Here is a 24,365-nt window from a genome sequence, read left to right on the forward strand (position 1 = left end):
TAAGAAGAGGTGGAGATCACTATCAAAATGGCAAGTTTTGACTCCTTGATCAAACAACTCCTGATATCATCCTCCAGTTATACTTGCACTTGTGTGAGATGATGTGGGTACTTATTACTCACAGCAAAATATGAGAAATGATCTAAATGTCCACCATTAGGAGATTAGCTACAAAAATTATGGTGCATCCAAATAAGGAATACTCTGCCAAACTTCAAAAGAACACGTGTGTGTGTGTGTGTGATCTTTATACACTGATGGAAACTATCTCAAAGATATTAACTAGAAGAAGAGTTACTTTAAAAGTATATACAGCACATGAATGTTCACAGCAGTGTTATTCACAATAGCCAAATGGTGGAAACAATCCAAATGTCCATCAACTGAGGAGTGGATAAACAAAATGTGATACATACATACCATGAAATATTATTCAGCCATAAAAAGGAATGAAGTTCTGATACACGTCACAACATAGATGAACCTCAAAAACATTACATCAAGTGAAAGAAGCCAGACGCAGAAGGACACATATCGTATGATTCTATTCATACGAAATATCTAGAACAGGCAAACCCTTAGAGGAGAAAGTAGATTAGCAGTTGCCAGGGCAGGGGAGTGAGGAGGGAGGAATGGGGAGTAACTGCTTAATGAGTACTGGGTTTTCTTTTGGGGTGATGAAAATATCTCAGAACTAGACAGAGGTGATGGTTGCACCACACTGTGAATGTACTAAATGCCACTGAATTGAACACTTTAAAATGTTTATGATGGTGAGTTTTATGTGTGAATTTTACGATATAAGAAAGTATACGTTGCACACTATCATTTGTGTAAAAATGGGGAAAAGAAATATATATGCATGTTTGCTTGAATGAACATAAAACATCTCCTGAAAGACATGTAAGAAACTTTGGATGTCTCTGGGAAGTGAACTGGGTGGTGGAGGACAGGAGTGATAGACATTTTCCTGAATATCTGGCTTCAGGGAGGGTTCTATCCAGGTTGCCATGTAACAGATGAGCCCTGAAGACCTCCAATCCAACAACACAGCGACCCCAGCTGAAGGAAGGTTCCCTCTGCCCAGTCGGTCCACCAAAATCCTAGGGACTGAGTCTCATTGGTCTGCATGGGTCCATGTCCACTCCTGGACCAATCAGAGTTGCCCAGGGAGATGAGCCATAGGACCCGTTGGCTGAGCTGGAAAGGGGTGGAGTCAGCCCCTGCTGACTCTCATGGAAGGAGAAGATAAAGTTACATACTCAAGAGAAAGCCAGGTAGCTGGAACCCCTGGGAGAAAGAATGCCAGCAGGGAAAAGGTGGGATGAAAGAAATTCTATGCATTCATCTCTGGAAACATGTCCCTTACCATTCCTCTGTTGGAGGAAGCTAAGGCCCAGCTGGAGCCCTGGCTTCAGATGAGTGGTTTGAGTCTGAGAGCCCTGTCACGTCTGATATTGAAGGACCAGCAGTGAAATCAACCATTCCACTTCTACAGCCTAATCAGACTTTTACACATTTTTCTCAACTCCTTTTGTTTTTATCCCAGAAACTTTCAATGCTCCTCAGCCCACACTCCTCCCACCCCCACCCCCACCTCCACCCCAGAGAAAATTTGCAACCTCTCTGCCTTCCTGGCACAGGACTCACCTTCCAGTTTCACACACTTTGCGCCTGGGGAATTGAGAGGAACCACTGGATTTGTGAGTTACCCAATCAGGACATGGCTGAGAAGGACAAGCTGAGACCCATGGGAGGGTGGGTGGGCATGGCTCAAGGGAGAGAATGAGGGCAAGATGGGGGAAGAGAGAGGAGAGAGAGATTGGGGAGGGGGCGTGGTCCTGAGGAATGAGGGGAGATGCTTCCCAACCGCATCATCACCAAGCATCCCCACCTGGGAACCATTTTGTTCACCAAAGTGCATTTATGAAGTAATTACCCACTGGCTGCCTCATTTACTCATTCATCAAAAAAACCCCACAAAGATTGAGCCCCTGCTCTATGCTTGCAGTCCCTGGGACCTCAGAACAGCCCTAGTGCAGAGTGGGAAACAGCTCAGGGATTTTGTCACTTGGTTACAGAAGCAGGATTCGAACCCAAGCACACCTGGTTCCAAAACTCACAGATGGGTTTCCTTGAGATGGATGTGACAATAAGGAGGGCTCTAGGAGGGACCCCAGTGTTACTCCAGGCGAGACCTCAGAACTGCGGTCTCCCCCCGCTGCAGTGGCCCTGTTCATGGACTGTTTCCTCCAGCTGGCTCTCAACAATGGGGAGTTTGGCTGGGTCCTGACTTAGCACGAATTGCCCCTTAGAGCTCAGGGTGGATTTTGAGGTTTAAGGACACTCCCTTTCCTGGATCTCTAAGGAGGAATATGTGTGTGCCTGTGTGTGTGTGTGTGGGGGGGGTGTTAGGGAAGGAGAGAGGAACTTGGTGAGAATGGGAACGTGGTCTGAGAGAGGAAAAGGGGAGCCCAGTGCTTGCCCAGCTCAAAGGGCCAGGGCACACAGGGGGCGCAGTTCCAGCCCATGGTGAGAAGTTCCTGAGAGCTGGGAAGTCGGTTGTCATGTGGACAGTGTTGACTGTCTCTATAGTTACAACTCGGTGGGGCAGGGCCCTGCCGACCAGAGAAATCCTAGGGGGACAGGTGTTCTGTTACCTCAGACATCAGAGTTTGGTCTCCACGGCAACAGCTATGGGGTCCAAGCCAACTGGGTGCGGAGCTTGCAGAGTGGTAAGGAGCTGGGGTGGGCCTGGGGAAAGGGGCAGCCTGTTTCCACGGTGAAAGCTGGAGAACCAAACGTTGGGTCACTCTCTGGCCAGTTGGAGAGAGGGTGATCTCCACGGCTGTTGGTCAGGAAGGAGACAGCCGGAAGTGAAGTTGTAGGTCTCTGGGGTGGGGGCTGGTGAGATGTAAAATGTGTGGTATCCATGGTTACAGCTAGAGGAGGGAGGCACCATCTCCATGAGTGTGACTGATGAGGGGAGGACTGTGTGACTCTAGGCGACAGGTAGAAGCTGGGCTGGTCGTCTTGGAAACAATGGCAAACGGGGTGGCTTGTCTCCATAGCGAGTGACATAGATCTTATGGGTCCCTGGGCAGGGGGGTGGGGTGGGGTTTGGGGTGGAGGTAGGGAGTGGGATGGGGTGGTGGTTTCTTTGGTGACAGCCAGGAAAGGGGCTGTCAGGTGGGGGCGGATTTGCTCCCTTCAGAGAAATACCCAGGGAGTGGGGCATGGCCGCCAGGCATGCGGGCCAGCTGGGGGGCATGTCAGTTTGTCTTCAGGTGACAGACAAGGGTGGTCCCCTTAAACTAGAGGGGTGGGGCTGTTGTTCTCCACGGTGACCTAGAGACCGTGGCCTGTTACTCAGGAAACTTTGGGGGACTCATGGGGAGTGGGGAAGAATGGGAGTACCCAATCTATAGGTCACCGTAGGGAAGAGAACAGGAGCCCAATCTCCATGGGACCACAGTAGCATGGTCATCTGGCGAACTCTGAGGTTTCTGGTTTCTCTACAAGTGATGGGGAGGAGGGTTCAGTGTCCAGGTGACCGTTAAGGGAACAGTCTTCAGTCTCCAGGGAGATGCAAAGGACTTGTGGGCAGTCTCCAGACAATCCCGGGGGTCCAGCCTCCAGGAGACCTCGGGAGTGGTTCCGTCTGTTTTCAGGTGACCTTGGGAGGCGTGGCCAGTCTTCAGGGGACCTCAGGGTCTATTGGCCTCCAGGGGTCTTCAGGGGGTGTGTCAGGGGAGGAGGAGAAATCCACCGTCTAGGAGAGGTGCGGCCTGGTCAGTCTCCGGGGGGATTCCAAGGGACATGTCTCCAGGGACTGACCAGGCTCTGGGGATCTCAGGGGGTGTAGCCAGTGTTCAAGGCCCGCAGGAGGCACCGCAGGGCGCGTGGCCAGTCTTCAGGGGCGTGGTCCGCCTCCAAGGGACCGCAAGGCACTCAGCCAGCTGCCGAGGGCCCCAGCTGTCCGCACCTCGGCCATCCGCGCCCGGGTCTAGACGCGCAGCGGGGTCCAGGCGTCGGGGTCGCGCGCGCCTCCGGCCCAGCCACCGCCTCCGGCCCAGCCCCAGCCCCAGCCCCCGGGTGCGGGGTCCGGCGCGCCGGGCGCCCGGTAGCAGTAGACGCCGAAGAGGCGGCGCGTGGCGTCCGGGAAGCCGAGGCTGCGCACGCCGGCCCGGCGGCCGCCGCAGCGCGCGCGCGGATTCACGATGGGGTAGCGCGCGCTCCCGTCGGCCAGCCAGCCCGCGGTGCAGCGGTCCAGCAGCTGCAGCTTCCACGCGGCGAACAGCTGCCCCACCTTGGCCACGACCGCGCCGCGCGCCGCGCACGCGCGCGCTGCTCCTGAGAAAGGCACTGGCCGCAGCGGCTTCAGGAAGAACACGCGCCCTGCGAGGGGGTGGGAGGATGGTTAGGGCTGCTCCCGGGACGCGGCCTCGGGATTCAGGACACCCTCCACCGCCTGCAGCCCAGGACCCCAGCCTCAGGATTCAAGAACACCCGCTCCCCTGCAGCCTGGGACCCCAGCCTCAGCTAGGGCAGTGTTGGTGCCAGGCAATGCTTGATTGCCACGCCGTGGCTGTCCTGTGGGAGGGATCTCCTGGTCCGGACCCCCGAGGGCCGGTGTGAGGAGGAAGGGCGGAGGAGAGGGACCTGAGGGGTGGAGGGTGGGAAAGAGAGACTGAGAAGTAGTGGGACCCAGGAGAGGCCAGTCTGGGGGCAGGGCCTCATGGCCGGGGCGGGGCCCGGGCTTGCAGGGAGCGTGGCCTTCCCCAGGGGCGGGGCCTACGCACCCGGGAGGTTGGATGTGAAGCAGAAGGCGTCGTAGCGTTCCTCAGCATTATGGCGGTAGCCGTAGTTGCGCACGCCCCCGGAGGCACCACTGCCGACCCCGGTGCTCCCGGCCCCGCCCAGGCCGCCGCAGGGCTCCCGGGGCTGGCTCACCGGGTACTGCACGGAGCCGTCGCGCAGCCAGCCCGCGTTACACCAGTCCAGGCCGTCGCGCCAGGCCGCGTGCAGCTGCTCGGCCGACGCCAGGATGCCGTCTTGCTCAGCGCATGCGCGCTGCGCCTCCATGAAGGTCAGCTTGTAGCGGCCTCCACGGGGGTGGTAAGGGAAGACCACACCTGGGAGGATACATGCGAGTCAGATCAGGCCCCCCAGCTGCCCCCCTCACCTGACATCTGGGGTGCTGTGCGACTCTTCAACCTAGACTTTCCGGTCCTCCTCTCTCTCTGAGGCATGGCCTCAGACCTGACCATGCCTTTCCTCAGCTCACACCCCTCATGGCCCCCTTTGTCTTAAGCTTGGGATTCACTTGACCCTCCTCTTTAACATACTTCATCATGTCCACCCCTTTTCACTGCTGGAGACCTTTGCTCATGTTCTTTCCACCTATTGAATTCCTATTCATTCTTCAAAACCCAGCTCCCACAACCCTCCTCCATTCAGTCCTATGTGCTTCTGAGATTCTCCCAGCACTATGACCTTCCCTCTGGTTAAGCCCTCAGTCCATGGAGCTGGGAATGTCTATGTCCAGTGCTGACGTCCCAACACTGGGAGCCCCTGAATGGCTGACCTTGGGCAAGGATCCCTTTGATCCTCAGCATTGTCCAGAGCAATCGGTTTCCCTTCCACCTTCAGTTCTTACAACTCGTCCCTCATGGGACTCCCAGTCAACTTGGCTCACAAGCATTCTGTGTGTCTGTGTTTGAGGGGCGGACCTTGGGGTGAGTTGGGTACTCTCAGCAGAGGCAGGAAGGAGCGGAACAGGGGCCAGAGAGAAGACCTGGAGCCTGACAGACAAGAGTTTGAGTCCTGGCTCTGCCACTCACTGGCATGTGCCCTGGGCAAGGCTCTCACCTCTCTGAGGCAGTTGCCTATCTGCTGGTAATAGTGTCTCCCTCAGGGTTTTGGGAAAATTAAATGAGAAACTCCAGAGAGCTCTTCAAGTGCCTGGCACATAGAAGATGCCCAATAATGGAGAGCTGCTGCTGCTAGTGTTGTTATTTGCTATTGTTGGGAAGTTCAGCAAGTGAGGGCTCTGAAACCTCTCCTAGCATCTTCTAAGGTGAACTGAGGAAACAAACCAGGTGAGAGAGAATTCTTCAGATAGAAACCCCACCTCCCAGCTCCATGGTCAGCCAATCAGGGCATCCTATCTCCCAGCCACAGTGATTGGCTCACGGATGGGCACAGGACTCAAGCTGGGCCTATGAGGGACAACTCTGGGACTCTAGCTAGCACTCCTAGGAAATCAGTTGCTAAGCTGTGAGGGTGGAAGGGAAGCCTGGCACTACTTTTTGGTTCCATCAGGGGAAAGCTGCCAGAGGAAAGCCCACCCATGGAAGCAGAGATGAGGGAGGGATTCCTGACCTACTGTGAGTGCCTGGATCCTACCTACCCCAGGATTTCCCAACGTCCTTACTACTGACATTTTGGACTGGATCATTCTTTGCTGTGGGGGACTGTCCTGTGCATGGTAGGATGTTTTGCAGCATCCCTGGCCTCTACCCACTAGAAGCCACCAGCAACTCTCTTCTAGACATTGCCAGTGTCCCTGGGGAGCAAAATCACCCCAAATCAGAACCATTACCCTACCCCCCCAATCCCCTAAATGCCTTCAGGTCAACTTGATTTGGTTTCTGTCCCTTGCCATACTCCCCCCTCTCCTCTCTTAGAATCACGCTTCATCTTGCTCACGAGCTGGTTACCTTCCAGGTCCAGCTTGACCATGCCAGTGTCATCCTCCAACTCATTGGTGACCTCACACTCATAGCGCCCGTAATCCTGCAGTGTGACGTTTCGGAGAACCAGAGAGGCGTCCCCGGGCCCATCCCCCTGCAGCTCGGCCCGCCCGCGGTAGCTGCCAAACGCCCGGTGTTGGGGGCCCAGTGCCACGAAGACATCAGCAAAGGCCAGCGGGTCCACCACCTTGGTCCACTTGAGGCGGACGCCGTCGTGACCCTGGGCAGCTGCCTCGTAGTGGTAACGGCAGGGCAAGACGATAGTTCCGCCTCGGTGGCTGACCACCTGCCCTGGCGCCGTCTGCACCACCACCGAGCCTGACTCGCCCTCTGCGGGCGACCAAACAGGGTTCAGAAGAGGTCCTAGGGGCGGGGCACCCTGGGGAGGGGGACCCTGGGGAAGGGACGTATGAAGACGACTCGGGTGAGGGTCAGGAGATCAGCAGGGTAAAGGGGTTCAGGGAGGGGACTGGGGGGGGCGGGGACTCAGACGGGGAGGAACTGGGCGGGACTGTGGCCATCAGGAACGCCCAGCGCGCCCTCCCCGCTCCGTGCGCCCAGGCGATCCCACTTGGCCACGGCTTCTGCGGGGCAAGACCCGCTTCCGCGGCCCTGACTCACCGAGCACGTGCACGACCTTCTTCCGGCCGCGCTGCGCCCCCGCGGTGGCCGTGAGCAGCAGGACTCCCCAGGCCGCGGCCCAGAGCGCGCCGGGACCGAGGGCCGCCCGAGCACACACCTGGGAGCATCGGGCGCTCAGTCCAGCCTCCTGGCCTTTGCCTTTCGGAGGACTAGCCCCCTGGCCTTCCTTCACCGCGGAGAGGACATCTCACATGCAGAGGCCCCCACCCGGGCCAGAGTCCCAGAGGACTCCCCCAAGGAGAAGGCTGGCAGACCCCCCCTACCCCCGCAACCCTCCCAGGATCTCTCACCCTCCTTCCTGCGCAAAGCCCACACCTCTGGGCTCACCCTCCCTTAGTCTTGTGCGGGCAACCCGCCTGACCCCCTAACCCCAACACTGGAGGCTCGGAGTCCCGCCCCCTTCTCTCTCCGGCCCAAGCCCAGGACTGGGGGGGAGGGGAAGGAGCTGGAGTAGAGCAGCGGCAAGGTTATCCGTGCGCCAAGAGACTGCAGCAAACCGGGCCGGGGTGGGGGTGGGGGGCGCGAGTGGGTGGTAGAGATAGAGGGCGAGAACAGGGAAAGAGAGAGAGAGAAAGGCAGGGAGAGATGGAGACAGAGAGGGAGAGACAGAAGAGAGAGAACCAGAAGGAAAGAAGAGGAAGGAAAGATGGAGAGAGACAGAGATGCAAAGGGAGACACAGAGAAGGATAAGGAAAGATGGAGAGACAGAGATGCACAAGGAAAGCCAGAGACTGAAAGGGAGAGACCAAGAGGAAAAGAGACAGAGAAGAGAGAGACATGGAGGTAGGAAGAGACAGACTCCGAGAAAGGGAGAGAAAAGGGACCAGGAAAAAAAAAAAAAAGTAGGGGGAGACGGAAAGGGATAGAGAAGGAGAGGCAGAGAGTTCGAGAAAGAGAGCTATAAGAGGGTGAGAGAGAAGGGATGGGAGAGACTGAGGAGGGGAGAGAGACTGAGGAGGGAGACACCGAGGGACGTGGATTCAGAGACACGGAGAGACAGAGCCCCAGAGACGGACCTACCGGGACCCGCGCCCGCCGCCCCACTCACCATCTTGCCCGTGCGGCCCCCGCCGAGCGGCCCCTACGCGCCGGGACTGCGCTCCCCGCACACCGGGGAAGGACTGGGCAGGTTCCGGCAGGCGGCGCAATCCCGGCGTCTGCCTGCAAGGGGAGGAGGGAGGCGGAAGGAGGGGCGTTAAAGGGAACGCAGCGGCGCGCGCTACACGGATAGGAAACCCGGCGGCGGGAGGAGAAAGGACCACGCTCAACAGTGAGTGCAGAACTAGGTCCCTGCCCTTACTGGCTGGCCTTGGGCCCGCCGAAGCACCTCTCTGGGCCTCAGTTTAACCATCTTTAAAATGGAGGAGGGGGGCCTGATGGAGTCTTCCAACTTGGTTGTCCTGCGTGGGCAGGGGGCTGAATAAACTGGGGGAGGGGCTCCGCTGGCATGTCTCAGTTTTCCCGTTTGTCACTGGCTGATATGACGGTGTCTTGGGCTCTGGCAAAAGGTGCTCACTCTCCAGGATGGGGGACCCACAACAATCACACACTCTGCAGAGGGGATATGCAGCAACAGGGCCAAATCCTACTCTGCCCCTCACTCACTGTGGGCCCTTCGAAGAGACGCTTGGTCTCTCTGATCATCAGTTTCCACTTCTGGGATATGGACTGCTGGTTCTTTGGTGAAGATCCATTGGCCAGACTGGTGCCTAATAAGTGTTGGTAGAGGCGGGGAGCAGAAGAGTCTGATCAAGCCCTTGACCCACTCTGGGGCCCAATCACCCCTGAACCTGGCCCTTCACACAAGTTCAAAAATTGAATCAGGAAACAATGAGCCCTTCCCCCAACCCCCTGGCTGCCCCCCCCACCTCAGTTTCCCCAAAATATGAGCCAACCAGATAGCAGAGGCAGGGTTATGGGCTCTGTGGTTGAATGGGCTGGGCCAAGACTTGGTCCCTAGCTCAGCAAGGACCTTCACCTCCTGCAGGCTCAGTTTCCCCATCTGGAATATGTAGCACGTGAGGTTAGCCCCTGGCATGTATGCAGTAGGTGCTTAATAACTGTGCCACACTATTTGTTATTATAATTTATTGGCAGAGCTTGGACATCGAACTCTTCTCTCCTGATTGTGACCTCAGGCGGGTGTCTGGTCCTCTCTGAGCCTCGGTTTTCCTGGTCTGGGAGATGGAGCCATGCACAGGAACCAGAGGCAGACTTCTGCTGTCCAGCACCTCCAGCTCCTGACGGGCATACTGGCAGTGATGGGTAGGCCTTTGTGGGGTCTGAGAAGCAGGTCCCTTGCCCCTGCATCCTGAAACACTCAGGCAGCAACATTTTGGGCATCAAAAGGGTTTTTACTAAAAGGATCCATGGGAGGATGATGGGTAAATTCTAGGAGGGATTAGAAGAGTCCATGTGGGGTTGGGGCATCCTGACAGTTGAGCATGGCTGTGGCCTTCTGTGCTTGGGTCTCCCATCCCACCCCCTGGCCTGAAACCACCATAGCCAGGACCGAAGACACCCCAGAGATGTACCTGCTTCCTCTAAAAAACCCAACCCACCCTTCCTAGGGCAGGGCCTGCCAGGCATGTAAACCGAGTTCTGGGGAGTCCCACGGCCTGCTCAGTGCTGCTTCTTGTGGTGGGCTGGGGCGCCAGGGGGCGGGCGCAGGAAGAAGGCGGGCCACCGCAGGCAGCGATAGGCCAGCAGGTGGGGGCCCAGTGCATACAGCAGGTTGCACACGAAGAAGCAGGCCCAGGTGTCATCGGGCACACGGTAGGTGAAGGGCGTGCGCAGGTGCATGGAGGCACCCATGTGCGAGAACTGTGCCTAGTGGCCACACAGAGAGGACGGATGTCAGGCGCCAGAAGAGAACAAGTCCCAGCATCACCGACATCCCACCCTGGGGAGCCCTGAGCGTCCCCATCCCTTTCTCGCTGGCTCTGTTGACCTACCTGTCTCCCCTCTCCAATTCATCTGTCTGTGTCTAAATATCCCTGTCCCCACATGTCCTGTCTGTCCTTGTCCAGCTGTCTGTCTGTGAGCCTCTCCCCAGCTGCCTGACCAGAACCGTCTTCACTCCGTCTGCTGGGCCCTGCACCCCATCCCTCTGACCTGGATCCAGCTGCTCCTCCTGCTCTTCCCCACCCCAGGCAGATGGCCTTGACACGAATCCTGTAGATCCTACCTCACAGATGTTCTCCTGGTTCCCACTGTCCCCCCTGGGCCCAGGCTTTATCACTTCCCATCTGGAACCCAGAAATAGGCCCCCCAGCTCTGACTGGGCCCTTCACTGCTCAAACACTTCCCATGGCTCCCCGTCATTCTCAGCACAAGCTCCCAAGCTCAGAGTTCAAAGCCCTCAGCGTGTAGCTGCCAATTTCTCTTGCCTCTGCCTTTCCCCATGTTACAGCTCTTCTAAGTCACTGTCCCCCTCTGTGTCTTTCCTTATGCTGTTCCCATTTCTGGAATGCCCTTCCCTGCCTGGAGAACTCAAATCTATATGTCAAAGCCCAGCCTCTATGCTCCCTCTTCTAGGACACTTTCCCCCTCTGGAATCCCTCTCAGCCCCTATCCCTCCCTCTCTCTGGTTCTGATCCCATGAGGTTGGGGGTGTCTGTGTCTAGCTCTTTCTCCCTCAGATTAGAGAATCCTGGGGTACCAAGCTGGGGCTGGGGACTCTCAGGGACCCAGCATCACCCTGCCTTTGGTGAGCACAGAAGCAATTGACGGGTAGGTGGAAACTCTTCCCTTTGCACCTGCCCACTCCACCCCGCCCCTGCCCCACCTCACCTGGCCAATGGCTCCAGCAAACACCAAGGCCCAGTCAGGCAGCCAGGAGCAGCCGGGAAAGATGAGGGCATAGGCAGCCAGGCCACAGAAGGGCAGCACATAGAACATGTACACCAGCATCTGAGAGGCACAGAGCTAATGGATGAGCAGCTGCCCCAGCCAGGTTTCCTGAGACCCCTGAGGTGGGGGCCCCAGGGAGGATCTGGCCAGTCTCAGACCCCACCCAGGATGGAAGCTCTCTGGACATCCCAACCCTGTGCAAACTACTCCTCTCTCTCTCTTGGGTATCCCCCCCACACACACACACACATACACATACATATACTGAGCCCACCCACCTTACTTATGAAGTGGCATATGATCCTGGCCTGGCCAATCAGAACATCCCCCCCCGCCCCCACCATAATGATCAGCTAGGAGATGGGCATGTGACTTAAACTGGGCCAATTGGAGCCTGCTTGAGACTTGTGCTTAAGCTCTTGGGAAATAAGGGCTCACATTCCTCTGGGGTGGCTAAGTAGGGCAGATGGAGGCCTGGAGCCACCCAAGGCGCCATCCCACAAAGGGACTACCTGGGATTGGAGCCCATACAAAGAAAGCAGAGCCCAGAGACAGAGCTATCCTTGAGCTCCTGGATCCAGCCATACCTGAAGACTATATCTGTACTTTTTTGGTAGGGCAATAAATTCCATCTGTGTTTCTGCCAGTTTGACTTGTGTTCCTGGCACCTGCTTCAAAGAGGCCCAGTGGACCCCTACCTGCCACAGGACCATGGCCCTCTCCTCCCACCTGCCCTCTCCTCCCACCTGCCCTCTCCTCCCACCTGCCCTCTCACCTGCACCTTTGGATAGGCCACGGGGTCTCGCAAGTATGGCTCATACTGATAGATGTAGACAAAGCAGGCATCTGTGGGGCAGTCAAGCACCACCTGGGGTAGACAGACAAACCAACAACCCACCTCAAACATCCCTCCTACAAGAAGCCTTCTCCACTCTCCCAGGCGGTGCCCACACCCCTTGCTCTGGCCTCCCCCAACCCTAGTTCTCTCCCTCTGGCTGGGAACCCACGGATATTGGAGCTGGGAAGAAGCCCACAAGGCATGGAGCTTTGTATGGAACACTCAGGTCAGACTTGATGAAGAACTTCCCTGGATGATTAGATGGGACAGCAGTGGCCTTTCTGCACTGGGTAAAGGAACATGTGTGGGAGAAGAGGGCCTGGAGGCAGGAGAAGGGTGGGGCTGGAGGCAGGGGAAGGGTAGGCTGGCCAGCACAGACTCACCAGTCCCCGAAAGAGGGTGAAGAACCCAGCAAGGGCGAGGTAGATGACGAGGGCCAGGTCAATGGGGCGCTGCAGGAGGCCCTTTCTTTGTTCCTCCTGCGCCTGCACATGGGGGAAAGCCCACATGAGAAGTCTGGTATCCAAGAGGCATTCAATAAAGGCCCATCCCTTCTTTCCAATGACCAAGGAGATCCCTCCCAAGAGACAACGTTTTTGACCAGAAGCAACTCAAATGGGGGACATTCAGGCATGTTGGCACGAGGCCTGCTGGGGGCAAAGCACTCACCACGTTGGGGGTGCAACAGGTTGGCGCCTGGGACTGGCTGAAGACCCTCATGCCAGCCCAGCAAGGGACCAGCACATAGGGGATGGCAAGGAAGAAGGAAGGCCTGATCTCTGAGCTGTATTTGCCTGTCATGGTAGGAGAGAGGGGGTGTCACTCAGCGAGGATCTCCCAGGCCTGGCTAGACCTGTTAGCTGGGCCATGCTAGAGCCCCTAGCTGTAAGTCTTGATTTTTAAATGCCATCCTTGCTCAAACTCTAACACCACTGGCTCCCCGATGCCCAAAAGTTGATGTCCACGCTCCTCAGCCTGGCATGCTTCGATTTACCTTCTGGATATGGCTCTACACTTTAGCTGATCTTTGCTCCCCCTGGATACACCTTGGGGTTCCTCCTGCTCAGCCATCCCCACATCCTGGGCTGCCTTCTCTGCTCAACCTCCCAAGGCCTATCTATGAAGCTTTCACTCTGCCCCCCCGGATCCACCTTAAAACTCCCTTCCTGTGTCAAGAGCATTCTGGGCCAAACCACTGGGATCAGGAGCCTAGCAGCCTAGGCAGGAAAGTGGAACATGCCTCCACCCAGGAGGAAATGAGGAGAGGCCGGGGCAGGCTACTGGCTGAGGCTGTGCATGGACAGCCACGGTTGGGGGGCCCTCTACAGGCACTGGGGAGGGGACGAAGGACCCAGTGGGGACCTCCAGGCGCACAGCAGTGACCCAGCCTGTAGGGGATGGGATTCCTCAAAGCCGAATCTTTACCAAGGATGTTTCCTGGGAGGAACACGAGGATGCTCATGATGAAGGATCCCAGCCAGTAGAGTCCAAGATTCCGGTACCTCTTCCTGAGTGAGGGATGGACGGTGACCAGTAGATGCCCATCCCCTGGTCTCAGAGCCCCAGCAAGGGCTCAGGAACCACCATGGGCTCCACAGCTCTGGGTGCCTCCCAGTTTTGCCCAGGCCAGAAGGGACAATAGGTAGTTGAATGAGGGAATGAACAGTCAGATCCTCTATCCAAGGACAGAAATGGCTGCTCAGGCACCAGGCAGTACAAGAGAAGACAGCCGACCACCACTCACATCTGTGACGTTCCCCAAAACCTTCTCCCACCACCCCTGGCTGGAGCCCTGGAGAGGCCTCCTGATTTCCCTTACCGACACTTCTGGCTCCACCCTGGCCTGGACCCCACCTGAGGACTTGCCCTCCTTCCCAGGGTCTCGGTGCCACCCCACCCACCACACGCACCTTCTACGGATGGCACCAGCCATGGCCAGGTAGAGGAGGTAGTGAACAGTGCCGTCCCAGTAGCAGATGAAGACTCCATGCGCAGTGCGCAGGTACGGATCGCCCTGCAGGGACAGGCGCAGGGCTCAGACAGGCAGCGGGGCAGGGGGCATCCCAGGCCACCCCCTACGTACCTCCTTGGTGTAGAACTCCATGAAGCCCACCGCATAGCCATCTTCTTGGAGGGCAATAAGGAGGTCTACCACCGAGGTGAAGGCAAAGACAGCGAATACTGTGGGAAAATGGGCATGGCACGCCCTGGGTGTGGGCGGGGCCTGAGGCTGCGCTCAGGGACCCAGATTCTAGGCAAGGACTCTGCACCCAACTGCTCCCAGTCCCCACTCCACAGGTCACATGACCCACAGCCTAGCCTCATGGGGAGGCACAGTCCCTGCCTTTGGGGGTTCCCAGACTGGGAGAGGCACTGTCCCTGCTGTCAAGGAGACTCCAGAGTGATGGGGAGGAACAGTCTTCAGGGGCTTCCAGTCTGATGGGAAGACACAGTCCCCGCTCTTAGGAGTCCCAAGTCTCAAGGGGGAGGCCCTCTGAGGTTCCCCAATCAATGGGGGTTCTCCAGGGTCTTCCAGGTCCTACAGTCTGACGGGAGCCCCTTCAAGGGCCCCCAGTCTGATGGAGGAGGCCCTTGCTCACACAGTTCTCTTCCACAGGAACCTCCCACTGACTCACCAGCATAGAGCGGGTCATAGCAGATCTCCCCGCGGGACAAGCTGTAGATAGCCACAAAGAGCAGACCCAAGATCAGGGCACTCATCAACACCACCCCCAGCGGGCTGTGGAGAAGAAAAGCAAGTCAGGGAGGCCAGGACCCGTGCTGAGCACCCTCCCGTCCCCCGCTCCCGGCCCCCCGCCCAGTGAGGGCAAGAGCAGACTCTGGGAAGCTCCAGGTGTCAAGGCTGAAGTATCTGTCCGTCCAGGAATGCCGGCCTTCCCTGAAACTGCCCTTTCCCATCACCAGGCTCTTGCCATGGCTGATTCCCCCTCCTGGAAAGTCCTTCCAGAAGTCTCTTTTCCATTTGGCAACCTCCTACTCATCCTTCAAGGCCCATCTTTCATGGCTCCTCCTCCAGGAAGCCATCCCTGACTCCTCAAAAAGAATCATTGCCTGACTTGGGCCAGGTACAAAGGGGGCATCTGTCAACCCCTTCTGACTGTATGATTTATCCAGTCATTTGCTGATATGTGTTTGACTCAATTTGCTCAGTCAGTCATTCAACAACGCTGAGCCCCTCTGTGGCCAGAACCAGCTCCCATGCCTGCCAGGGGGTCTTCTAGTGCTTGGCTCTGTACACCTCGCTGTCTGAAGCTCCCTACTCCTCTGGGCTAAAGTCCAAGCGCCTCCATCAACTCCATCCTACCCCTGCCCTGATCTGTCCCCATCAACCCAATAAGGCAGGTCACCCAGTTGTATAGATAATAGAAGCCAGGTTTCTGGGCAGCCCCCAACACAGGTAAGCAAACCAAGGCCCAGAGAGGGCAGGAGACCTAACCAGGGTCACACACTCTCCTCCACACTCTCTCCAGGCTCCTACCTTCTTGTGAACCCCTAGGATCCCCATCCTGGCTCCATCTGACCACAATGACAATTATAGTAACCAGATGAGACCACATCAGAGTCTTTGCACACTATTCATAATCCTTAACAATAACTATGGGATGAGATCTAGCATTACGTTCATTTCACAATGAAGAAACTGAGGCTCCCAGAGGCAACCTGGCTCACCCAGGGCCCAGGGGGATGGAGCCAGGAATTTGTACCCAAGGGGCCAATCCCACAGTCAAGACTCCCTTTACTCCATGTCTTAGGTTGAGCTGGGTTTTGAAGTGTGAGGAGCTTGCAGATGCCTGGTACCCAGTGGCTGGCTGCACAGGGCTGGGGTCTAGGGTTAGGAGACAGGGACAGGGGAGGTCACAGCATAGAGGGGAAACTGAGGCTAGGGACAGGGTGTGCCAGCCCTTAACAGAAGAAAGACCCAGGCCTGAGACAGGCGATGGAGGGACCGTCTGGCAGGGGTGGTGGAGCAGAGCGTGTGTGTGGCAAGAGCCAGGTCACGGGGACCTTATCTGGAGCAATACTTTGACCCTTGGCGACTCTGGAGCCCGTGCTGGGCACATCTCTGGGAAAGCCCCAGAAACCCTCCAAAACCCTGCCCTGTGGGGGGCTCTGCTTCTCAACATCCTTTCTCCCCGGGCCTCAAACGTCCCAGCAGCGCCCCCACTCCTACCACAGAGCATCTCGGCCTGCCGGAAAGGGACTTCCGGTTGGGGGGGTTTCCTCTGGCCCAGCCTCCATCCTCCCGCGGCCGGAGCTCCGCGGAGGCGCAGGGCTCGAGGGATCCGGGTCCGCCGCCTGCGCATCCTCCCGCCCCCGCAGCCGGGCCCCGCCGCCCCCCAGGAGGCCGCCCCTGTCCTCCCGGCACGCACTGCGAGAGCGCCGAGACGTGGTTGAGCGCGTAGGACACCGGGAGGGCGCCGAGCGACAGAACCGCAATCTTGCCGGCCAGCGGTGGGATGTCCATGGTGGCGGCGCCCGGACCCCGTCTCGGCGTCAGCCCGGCCTCCAGGGCGCTCGGCTCCTCCGCGGCGGCGCGTCTGGGCGGGAGGGGGGCGTTTGCCAAGGACCCAGCCCGGCCCGGCCCCGCCCCGCGCAAAGGTCGCCCCCCGCTGCGCCCTGGTCCGGTCGCCGCAGCTGTGACCGCCCTGCGCGCTCCCGGGAAGCCTCCGAGGCCCCTCCCCCTCGAAGCGGCCCCTTCTCCTCGCCCCTCCCCCTCTACACCCTCGCCGGACTCAGCCGGGTCCCCTTGGCCGTTTCTGCCGCCCAGACTCAGTTTCCCTCTTATTGAAGGCTAGAACACGACACCTCGGGATGCTTTTGCTCTGAGGCCCGGGGCTGCGTCCTGGAGGCCGCGGGCCAGCAACTTCATTCTAAGGGAATTCGTTCTCCGGGCCTTGTTCTGCACTTCTGCTTTCTTCATCCTAAGGCACCAGCGTCGCATCCTCGACCCTTTGTAACTCCCCACAGTCTCCAGACCTCCGCCGCCCCGGGATCAAGTGGGCATTGTCCGTGCGCGCTGATGGCGGAACCTCATCTGCTTGGGCGCAGAGTTCCCTTCAGGGCACTTGGTTTTGAGTTTTCACAGAGTTCCCTTCAGGGCACTTGGTTTTGAGTTTTCACGCAGTGGCCACAAATTCAAATACGAGTCTACTTGTGAAGTTTTGACTGAGCCTAGGGGCCATCTCAAGGCAGGGGGTCACGCAGTGCCCTGGGTTGGGAATCCGTTAGACTCAGTGATACCGTGCTGTGTTCCTTCTGTATAGCCTGGACATCTTGTGGGCAGCTGAGGCTGGGCCCCTGCTCACATGGGCGGGTGGAGGCTCAAGGGGCAGGCTGAGATTAGAAGGTGGGGATGGAGCCACCTTGATAAAGAGTTTGGGAACAGAGTTCCTGGCAGGGAGAAGAGCTCAGGCTTGTGGCTGAGCAGCAGAGAGGAGCCTAGGTCTGGGGCGGGTGCGGACTCAGAGCGGGGGAGCTATGGGAGGGTTCTGAACAGCCTGGAGGAGGCTGGGCTGGGTGCAGGGGGAGTTGCAAGGGGGGCGGGTGGTGGGGAAGCTGGACCAGGGAGAGGGCTGCAGGGTAGGGAGAGGTGCCTGTCTTGGTTATGCCCTCCGACCAGCCTTGCTCTCTCACCCATCTGGTACTTGTGGCTGCTGGAAACAGGGTGAGACGTGCGCACTGGATTCCTGCCCTGGGGGCACCCACAGTCTGGGGTTGGGGAAAGATTCTAATCCTCACCACCATGCCCAGCCAGAGGCCTTTCTCCATGCAGCCCCTTGGCCTTGTGTCAGCTGGGTCCCATCTCTGAGCCTGAGTGACAAGATGATCTTCTGGCCACTGGCCTGACAGCCTCCCTCCCCAGGTGACTTGCCCGTGGGGTGAAGTTCAGGTTCCTCTGGGCTGACCTGAGGCTCCAGTCTCATTTCTTGACCTTTCCCAACTCTAGCGATGCTAACACCCCAAAAACCTCTCTCCTATCTGCAAGATGGACACTTGAGTATTTCCTCACCCCTTAAAGCAGATCCCAATGTCCCCTCTTCCAGGCAGCCCTCCTTGCTACCCCAGGCCCACCCCTCACTCTGCAGGGCCAGGGGTGTCTGGTCCAGCCCTGTCTAGGGGCCTGACCTTGCACTCTGTGTCCGGGAAGCACCGGCACATGCACACACACACAGTATTTGGAGGCCTCCTCTTCCAACTCTCCCCCTGGCTAGGGCCAAAGTCCACGGGCTGAGCCTGGCAAGCCTCCCAGACACTGAGAAGTCGATGGGAAGGGTGACCTTGACCTAGACAGTAGGGTGCCTGGGACCGAGGCCTGGGGTCCCCATCACTGGAACCTCTGGCTGCCCATAGCTACACCCTTGTGCTTGGGACCCTGGCCCTCTGGGCAGCCTCCACACACAGGCATATGTCACCCCTTTGCCCTGCCCTGGGCATAGCATCCATGTTGGGGAGAGAGGGTGGCGTGTGTCACCCCAGCCTGGGCTCTGCTGCTGAGACTCAGGCCCTGGATTCCCACATTGGGACACTCCCCAGACTGTCTCCACCAGAGCTCCTAGTTCCTCTTTGCAGCATTTATCAGTCTCAGATTATGTTAGGGGTTCACTGCCACATTCCCAGCAGACTGTGGCTGCCCAGGGGCAGATCATGTCCATCTGGTTCACATAGTCGGTGCTCAGTGTTTGCTGAATGACTGTGTGAATGCAGGCTGGCTCAGGAGCCTGATGCCCAGCTCAAGTCCTCCGAGTCCATGAGCCCACAGGAGTTAAGCAGGACCCACTGTGTACGTGTGTGGTGCAGGTGAATGAGTTGTGGGGGCCTCTCAGGCCTTGATACTGGGAGCATGGCTTGCAGATTCCTGGGACCCTGCCCAGGCTGCTCACTCAGCAGCTGAACAAGATCCCCAGAAGGTTTCTGCGCCAATGTGAGGCACGGGCTCTGGAGCCGTGGGGAGCTCTTAGCACACATCTTGGTGATGGGCGACTCACCCACCCCCGCTCCTCCAGGAAGCGGGTGACATCTTAGCACAGTATATCAGTCCATGAAGCTGTGCCCCTAAGGCATGAGCCCCAGGGACTCGTGTGTCCCCCACACTGGTGGGACCCAGGGCGCTTGGGGAAGCCTGGGCTGCAGCCATCACCAGCCAGGCTTGCTGTGTGTGGCACCTCGTCAGCACCACCTGCTGGCGAGGTGAAGGGCACAGGTGTGCCCTGCTGCAAGACCCTTCCCTAACCTCCTCTTGCAGTGTAGTCCTAGGTTGGGAGGCCCCTGATGCCCCTGGCCCAGTTGCAGCCAGGTTTTGGCTGCAGGCTGGCCACCCTGCCCCACTCAGAGGGAGCTCCACGGGTCTGCCCCTCAACTCCAACCCAGGATCATGGGGGAACCCCACAGGCAGACAAATGGCCGGGTGGTTCTCCAGGATTCCTTGGGTGCTGAGGAGCCTTCACAGCAGCACACCGTCTCCACCTGCCCACCCTGGTCCCAGTGCTAAGGAACAGGAGAGGTTTCTGGCGATGGCAGGACCAGGCTGCCACGGTGGGCAAGCACTGGGATTTTAATACACGGCACGACACTCGAGACAACGGGAAGGGCGGGCAGAAATGCAGGCTGGAACATTCCACAGTCCAGGGACGGTCAGTCGTTTGGAAAGTACATTTGTGCAGTTTCTCCAGAATGCTCAGTAGTAAGGCCGTCTGGGGTTGTTCTGTGGGAGGCAAAAAAGATAAAAAAGGGGAGTGCGTTAATGCTAAAGACAGAGCAGTTCCTCTTGTCCAGAACCTTCCAGGGGCAGCTGAGCCAAGATGAGAGGGCAGGCTCTCAGGAGGTGTGAAGGCTCTAACGCAGGCGGAGAAGTGGAGGGGTGCTAGTGAGACCTGGCCTAGCTGGACCAGGGAAGGAGGGACACTTCTGTTACCAGCACCACCACCTCCCTACAGTGATGTGAGGAACCATGCGGCCCAGCCAGACGTGTTGTGGGGGGATGGGGAAGCACGCACCAGGGGGTTGGGCCGGAAGCGGTAGGCCAGCATCATCCTCTTGCGGAAGGCCTCATACTCATCGTCCTCCTTAGAGAGCTCCGCTGGCCGGTCAATGCCGAAGCCGGCACCATCCACTGTGGTGGTGCCCCTGCAGGGGGGTCGGGACAGTGTAAGCAGGGAGACCGGGCTGGTGCTAGCAGGGGAAGGGGTGCAGGCCCTGGGCTCAGTGGCAGCACCCCAACACAGCTCAACGTGGGGGCTGCGTGACATCTGCATGGGATACACCTGGCACTGTGGGAGACGAGAGAGCCCAAGGTGGCCCAGCCACCAGAGTTCATACTCCTGACTCCTAGCCCAGGAGGACCAGACCCGAGCCCCGGACCTGTGTCTCTGTGTGGGACACCCCTGCCCCAACCCCCACATCAGGGCTGCACTCACTTGTTGACTGGGTTCTTGATGCCCTGGCCTTCTGAGCCCAGCCCGTCACCCTCCTTCCAGCCCATCTTCATCAGCATCTGGTAGCCGATGTTCTCCACCGTCAGCTTGAACTCCTTGTACTCTGAGTAATCAGGCTCACGGCCCTCCTGCAGGGTAAGGAGGCAGCCATCATCTGTTAGGGCTGCAGCCGTCCCCAGTCCCAGCTCCTGCCCGAAACCACCTCCCAACCTATGGCCTCACTGGCCACTGGGACCACCTGTCCGCTTGCCTCCCCAACACCAGTCAGACTCCTTGAGAACAGACCAAGCTCCTCCTCCCCCAGGGCCAGACCTAGCACCGAGCTCCCTGGTGGCCAAGTCAAAGAGGGCAAGGTGACAGGTCACACAGGCCTGGACCACCATGGAAAAGATTAATGGTTCATCAGTAAAGAAAAGTCCTACGTTCTGAGAGCAATTTGTTAAGAGTGTGAAAAAGATGTGGTCAACAAGGTAACTGCCTAGTTGATGAAGTTATGTGGTACAAAGCAGTTTTACAAAACAACCTCAAAAGACATGGGATGTGCCACGTCAGCTGTCACTCTTCGCGAGTCCGATGGCAGCACGGGAGGAATGCTAAGCTCTCATTCTGGAGAGCCCAGTCTGCAGGAGTTTCTGCCTGAGAAACGCTTTGCTGGTAAAGTGCACTTAATTGGCTCCACTGGAAGGAGAATTTCCCTGGAGCCCCAGGAAATGTTTCTAAAGCAGCAGCTGAGCTGCTATTTGCTAATTCCCTACACAGACGGCGTCTGTCATAAATAGATGTCTCCCGCGGCAAGAGGGCCCAGCTTCTCCTGTGAGCAAGGGGGGGTTCAAGGCCGCTGCAGGCGCCTGACGCAGGCGGGGCTGGGACACTGCGCAGGCTGCCTGCTGGACGGGCCCACAGTAGGGGCTGGTGCCTGGGGGCCCTCCCAGCTCACCTTCAGAGCCTTGAAGGTCTCCATGAACTTCTCCAGCTCATCTGGCGGCAGGAAGTCTCCGATGAAGTGCTTGCCCCGGCCCATCTTTGTCAATTGCTCAGCCCACTCTGCCCAGAGAAGCAGGAAAGGTGAGAGGAGGAAGGAGGAGGGCAGGGAGTGGGCTGGGCAGCCCCACAGCACAGGTATGAGTCTCGGGGGGAGTCTAGGGCCGTGGGGGAATGAGGCAGCTGGTTGAGACTCCAACCTGAGCCCCTGCTCCTCCAAGCAGCGGCCGTGTTCAAACACCAGTGAACACTCAGAGGACCACTCCTTTTCCCACTGAGGAAACTGAAGCACAGAGAGGCCGAGTCTCTTGCCCAAGGCCTTACAGCCTGGGCAGGCAGCTTAAGACCTCGGTGCAGTGCCTCTGGGCGCCTTCCTGGGCAGGAGAGTGGGGCTTCCTGAGCCTGCAGTGCCCTGAGGGCAAGGCCTCACCCAGGCATGCCCCCTCCCTGCGACTCGCGCCTTGGCGCACCCCGAGTCTTGTCCATCTCCATGCGCCGCAGCTGGTGCTCCCAGGTGCCCAGCTCGCTGTCCACCTCCTCATCACTGTCGTAGCCATGCTGGTGCTGCTGCAGTGCCTTCTCCCACAGCAGCTGCATGTCTTGCATCGCGCGCTTGTGCTGCATGATCATGTCATACATCTGCTGCATCTGTGGGCGGCAAATGCCAGTGAGCAAGGCAGTGCACCACACACGCAGAAGGTGGGTCCCTCACCTCCCCTGTGCATGTTGGGGCCCCCACTTCCCCACTTCTGCCCTCCTTGGGGCAGGCACATGAGCAGGGCTCGGAGCCAAGTGCCCAAGAAGGCAGAGAGCCTTGTGTCAGGAAACGCCCTGGGTTCCTGAATCCCTGTGTTGAGCAACGACGACCCCTTTCTGCCTTGCCCAGAGCCTGGGGCCTGGCCTGGAATCCAGCACATTGTGGGCACCATGACCATGGACTGAATGGGGGTGATGCAGGCTTCTGACCCTTGGGAAGGTTGAGGGTGATGTGATGCGGCTGCTGGCCTAGAGGTGGTGGCCGGAGTGAGCTGTCCCCAGAGACTGACAGGTAGGTGCCTCTAGTTCCCCAGGGAAGCAGCAGAGAGGCCAAAACCCTGGCCAAAGAGCTCCCTGCTGAGCTGGCCCTCACCCCAACACTGCCCACCACCAACATCACATTGCTCAGAGTGCCCAGTGCTGGCCAGGCCTGTCCTGTACTGGATGCTAGAGGAAACTGGAAGGAAAACTCAAATGGGGACTATCCAGTCGGAACAGGCCATGAGTGCAGTGGGGATTAGCTGTGGAGCACCGGCTGCAGCAGCTGCCCAGGTAGCGTGAGAAGTCCTCTGGGCCCAACTGCAGGCTGGGGAGGGCCCTCAGGGGGTGGCATGCTGTTGACAGGGGAACTGCCTGCCCAGGAGCCTCTCCCCTAACCATGGGATCTGCCTGGCACAGGAAGGCTCAGAAAGAATACACCATGACCACTGCACCAGGGGCAGGGTGGGGGACAATAGTCCACCAGCCACTATGGAGCCTGCCTGCCCTGCCCCCCATAGCCTTACCTCTTGCTGCTCCTTCAGCTGCTTCTTCTGGGCGTCTGACAGCTCTGTGACACCCACCAGACCCACAGGCTTCCCCTTCTCGTAGCCAAGCCCCTTGAGGTCCTGAACTGGAAACAAGACACAGGCTGGTCAGCAAGGGACACATGGGCCCAGCCCTGCTACTGAGTGTGGTGCAGAGTCCACGTGTTGACATCATCTGAGATACCTGTCGCACATGGCAGGGCCCTCACACCAGGACACTTAGTATCCCATGTCATGTGATGACCACAGGGGCCTCGCAACACTCTATCACATGCACCCACTTTCATCCCCACGTGACCTCTCCAGGCAGGCTCTACACCCCCATGTTTCAGACACCGACACCAGAACTCAAAGGTCTGGCACCTCACTCAAGGTCACATGGCTAATGGGTGACATGCAGGGACTTCGCAAAGCCACAGACATAAGAGTGAGATGAGCTTGTGTGTGCACACACTCACGCACATGGGCTCTGGGAAGTAAGCCCTGCAGCAAACAGACACCTGGCGTAGACACACATGAGTTCAGAGTCTGGCGTAAGACTCAGCTACGGGGCTCTGTTAGCTGCTTCCCGGGAAGCAGCTGACTGTCCTCAAAGCAACTGACATTTAATTTGGCATCAGCCTAGGCTGGAGCTGGGAACACTACTAATTCATGTGAAGATGCTGCAACAGCCCATCTGGGTGACGGAAACAACCACCCCTCAGGCGGTGGCTTCCTAGGGTAGAAGCTGGGCAGAGCAGAGTACAGAGGCCCCTCTGGGAGGGTGGAAAGAGCTCACTGGGGCTGGGGCTTTGCCTGTAAGAACCACTCACAGGTACTTCTTGACCCCACGATTGTACCCCAATCCCTCCTCGAAGGTCTGTGGGGGCTCTGAAGGGTGTAGGGGAGGCCCGTGGAGAGGGCAAGGGAGTCAGGGCCTGCGCCACCTGCCATGTACCTGGAGTGTGCCCACAGTCCCTCTCTTCCTCAAGCCACATTCACCACTGAGCAGGTGGGTGGAGGCTGCCCATGCTCCTCTGGGGACGACATGGGCCAGTGGGACTTGAACACAAGGGCCTGAGACTTTGGAGCCTGTGCTTGTCCACTAGACCACGAGGGAAGCTTCTCCACCAGCTAGGAGCTGGGGCCAAACCTCACGGACATGGTCTCAGGGGTGGGGTGTGCATGCATCAGAGCAGCACCCAGATCTGAGCACCCTCCTTTACAGCTGGCACCAGGGTTCAGCACTCAAGCGGTAATCTGATCCGAGGCACCCTCAACCCTGGGTGGAGGGGCTATCTAG

General features: G+C 58.2%; 3 protein-coding genes across 3 annotated transcripts in view; all 3 read right to left on the minus strand.

Moving 5' to 3' along the window:
- Positions 1 to 1,935: 1,935 nt before the first annotated feature.
- Positions 1,936 to 8,474, minus strand: HAPLN4 (hyaluronan and proteoglycan link protein 4). Its single transcript, XM_058563875.1, has 5 exons — positions 8,446 to 8,474; positions 7,377 to 7,494; positions 6,723 to 7,085; positions 4,803 to 5,135; positions 1,936 to 4,398 (listed from the first exon to the last, which is right to left on the minus strand). Exons 1-5 carry the CDS (start codon positions 8,446 to 8,448, stop codon positions 4,007 to 4,009), a joined length of 1,209 nt encoding a protein of 402 aa, XP_058419858.1. The 5' UTR covers positions 8,449 to 8,474; the 3' UTR covers positions 1,936 to 4,006.
- A 796-nt stretch (positions 8,475 to 9,270) lies between these two features.
- TM6SF2 (transmembrane 6 superfamily member 2) lies at positions 9,271 to 16,691 on the minus strand. Its single transcript, XM_058563877.1, has 10 exons — positions 16,479 to 16,691; positions 14,724 to 14,827; positions 14,171 to 14,268; positions 13,998 to 14,101; positions 13,513 to 13,595; positions 12,757 to 12,881; positions 12,471 to 12,572; positions 12,025 to 12,117; positions 11,190 to 11,309; positions 9,271 to 10,226 (listed from the first exon to the last, which is right to left on the minus strand). The coding sequence occupies exons 1-10, from the start codon at positions 16,571 to 16,573 to the stop codon at positions 10,020 to 10,022; spliced, it is 1,131 nt and encodes a 376-aa protein (XP_058419860.1). The 5' UTR covers positions 16,574 to 16,691; the 3' UTR covers positions 9,271 to 10,019.
- A 2,842-nt stretch (positions 16,692 to 19,533) lies between these two features.
- Positions 19,534 to 24,365, minus strand: part of SUGP1 (SURP and G-patch domain containing 1) — a 28,069-nt gene continuing 23,237 nt past the window's right edge. The window contains exons 9-14 of the mRNA XM_058563878.1: positions 23,063 to 23,169; positions 21,992 to 22,169; positions 21,478 to 21,584; positions 20,523 to 20,668; positions 20,103 to 20,232; positions 19,534 to 19,810 (exon numbers count right to left, since the gene is read on the minus strand). Coding sequence (XP_058419861.1) covers positions 19,784 to 19,810; positions 20,103 to 20,232; positions 20,523 to 20,668; positions 21,478 to 21,584; positions 21,992 to 22,169; positions 23,063 to 23,169 — 695 coding nt within the window. The 3' untranslated portion in view covers positions 19,534 to 19,783. The remainder of the gene's footprint in view (positions 19,811 to 20,102; positions 20,233 to 20,522; positions 20,669 to 21,477; positions 21,585 to 21,991; positions 22,170 to 23,062; positions 23,170 to 24,365) is intronic.

Source organism: Diceros bicornis, chromosome 20 (genome assembly GCF_020826845.1).
Source record: "Diceros bicornis minor isolate mBicDic1 chromosome 20, mDicBic1.mat.cur, whole genome shotgun sequence".
NCBI classification, from domain to species: domain Eukaryota; kingdom Metazoa; phylum Chordata; class Mammalia; order Perissodactyla; family Rhinocerotidae; genus Diceros; species Diceros bicornis.

Bases quoted from the DNA above. Each gene is read 5' to 3' on its own strand.
- HAPLN4 (XM_058563875.1), bottom strand. The intron at 5,136-6,722 runs GTAACCAGCTCG...GTATCCTCCCAG, and splicing joins GGTCAAGCTGGACCTGGAAG to GTGTGGTCTTCCCTTACCAC. The intron at 4,399-4,802 runs GTGCGTAGGCCC...ACCCCCTCGCAG, and splicing joins CTTCACATCCAACCTCCCGG to GGCGCGTGTTCTTCCTGAAG.
- TM6SF2 (XM_058563877.1), bottom strand. From the start codon at position 16,573: ATGGACATCCCACCGCTGGCCGGCAAGATTGCGGTTCTGTCGCTCGGC. The intron at 12,882-13,512 runs GTAAAGATTCGG...CTACCATGACAG, and splicing joins CCTCCCAGGAAACATCCTTG to GCAAATACAGCTCAGAGATC. The intron at 10,227-11,189 runs GTGAGGTGGGGC...TGTGGCCACTAG, and splicing joins TTGCTGGAGCCATTGGCCAG to GCACAGTTCTCGCACATGGG.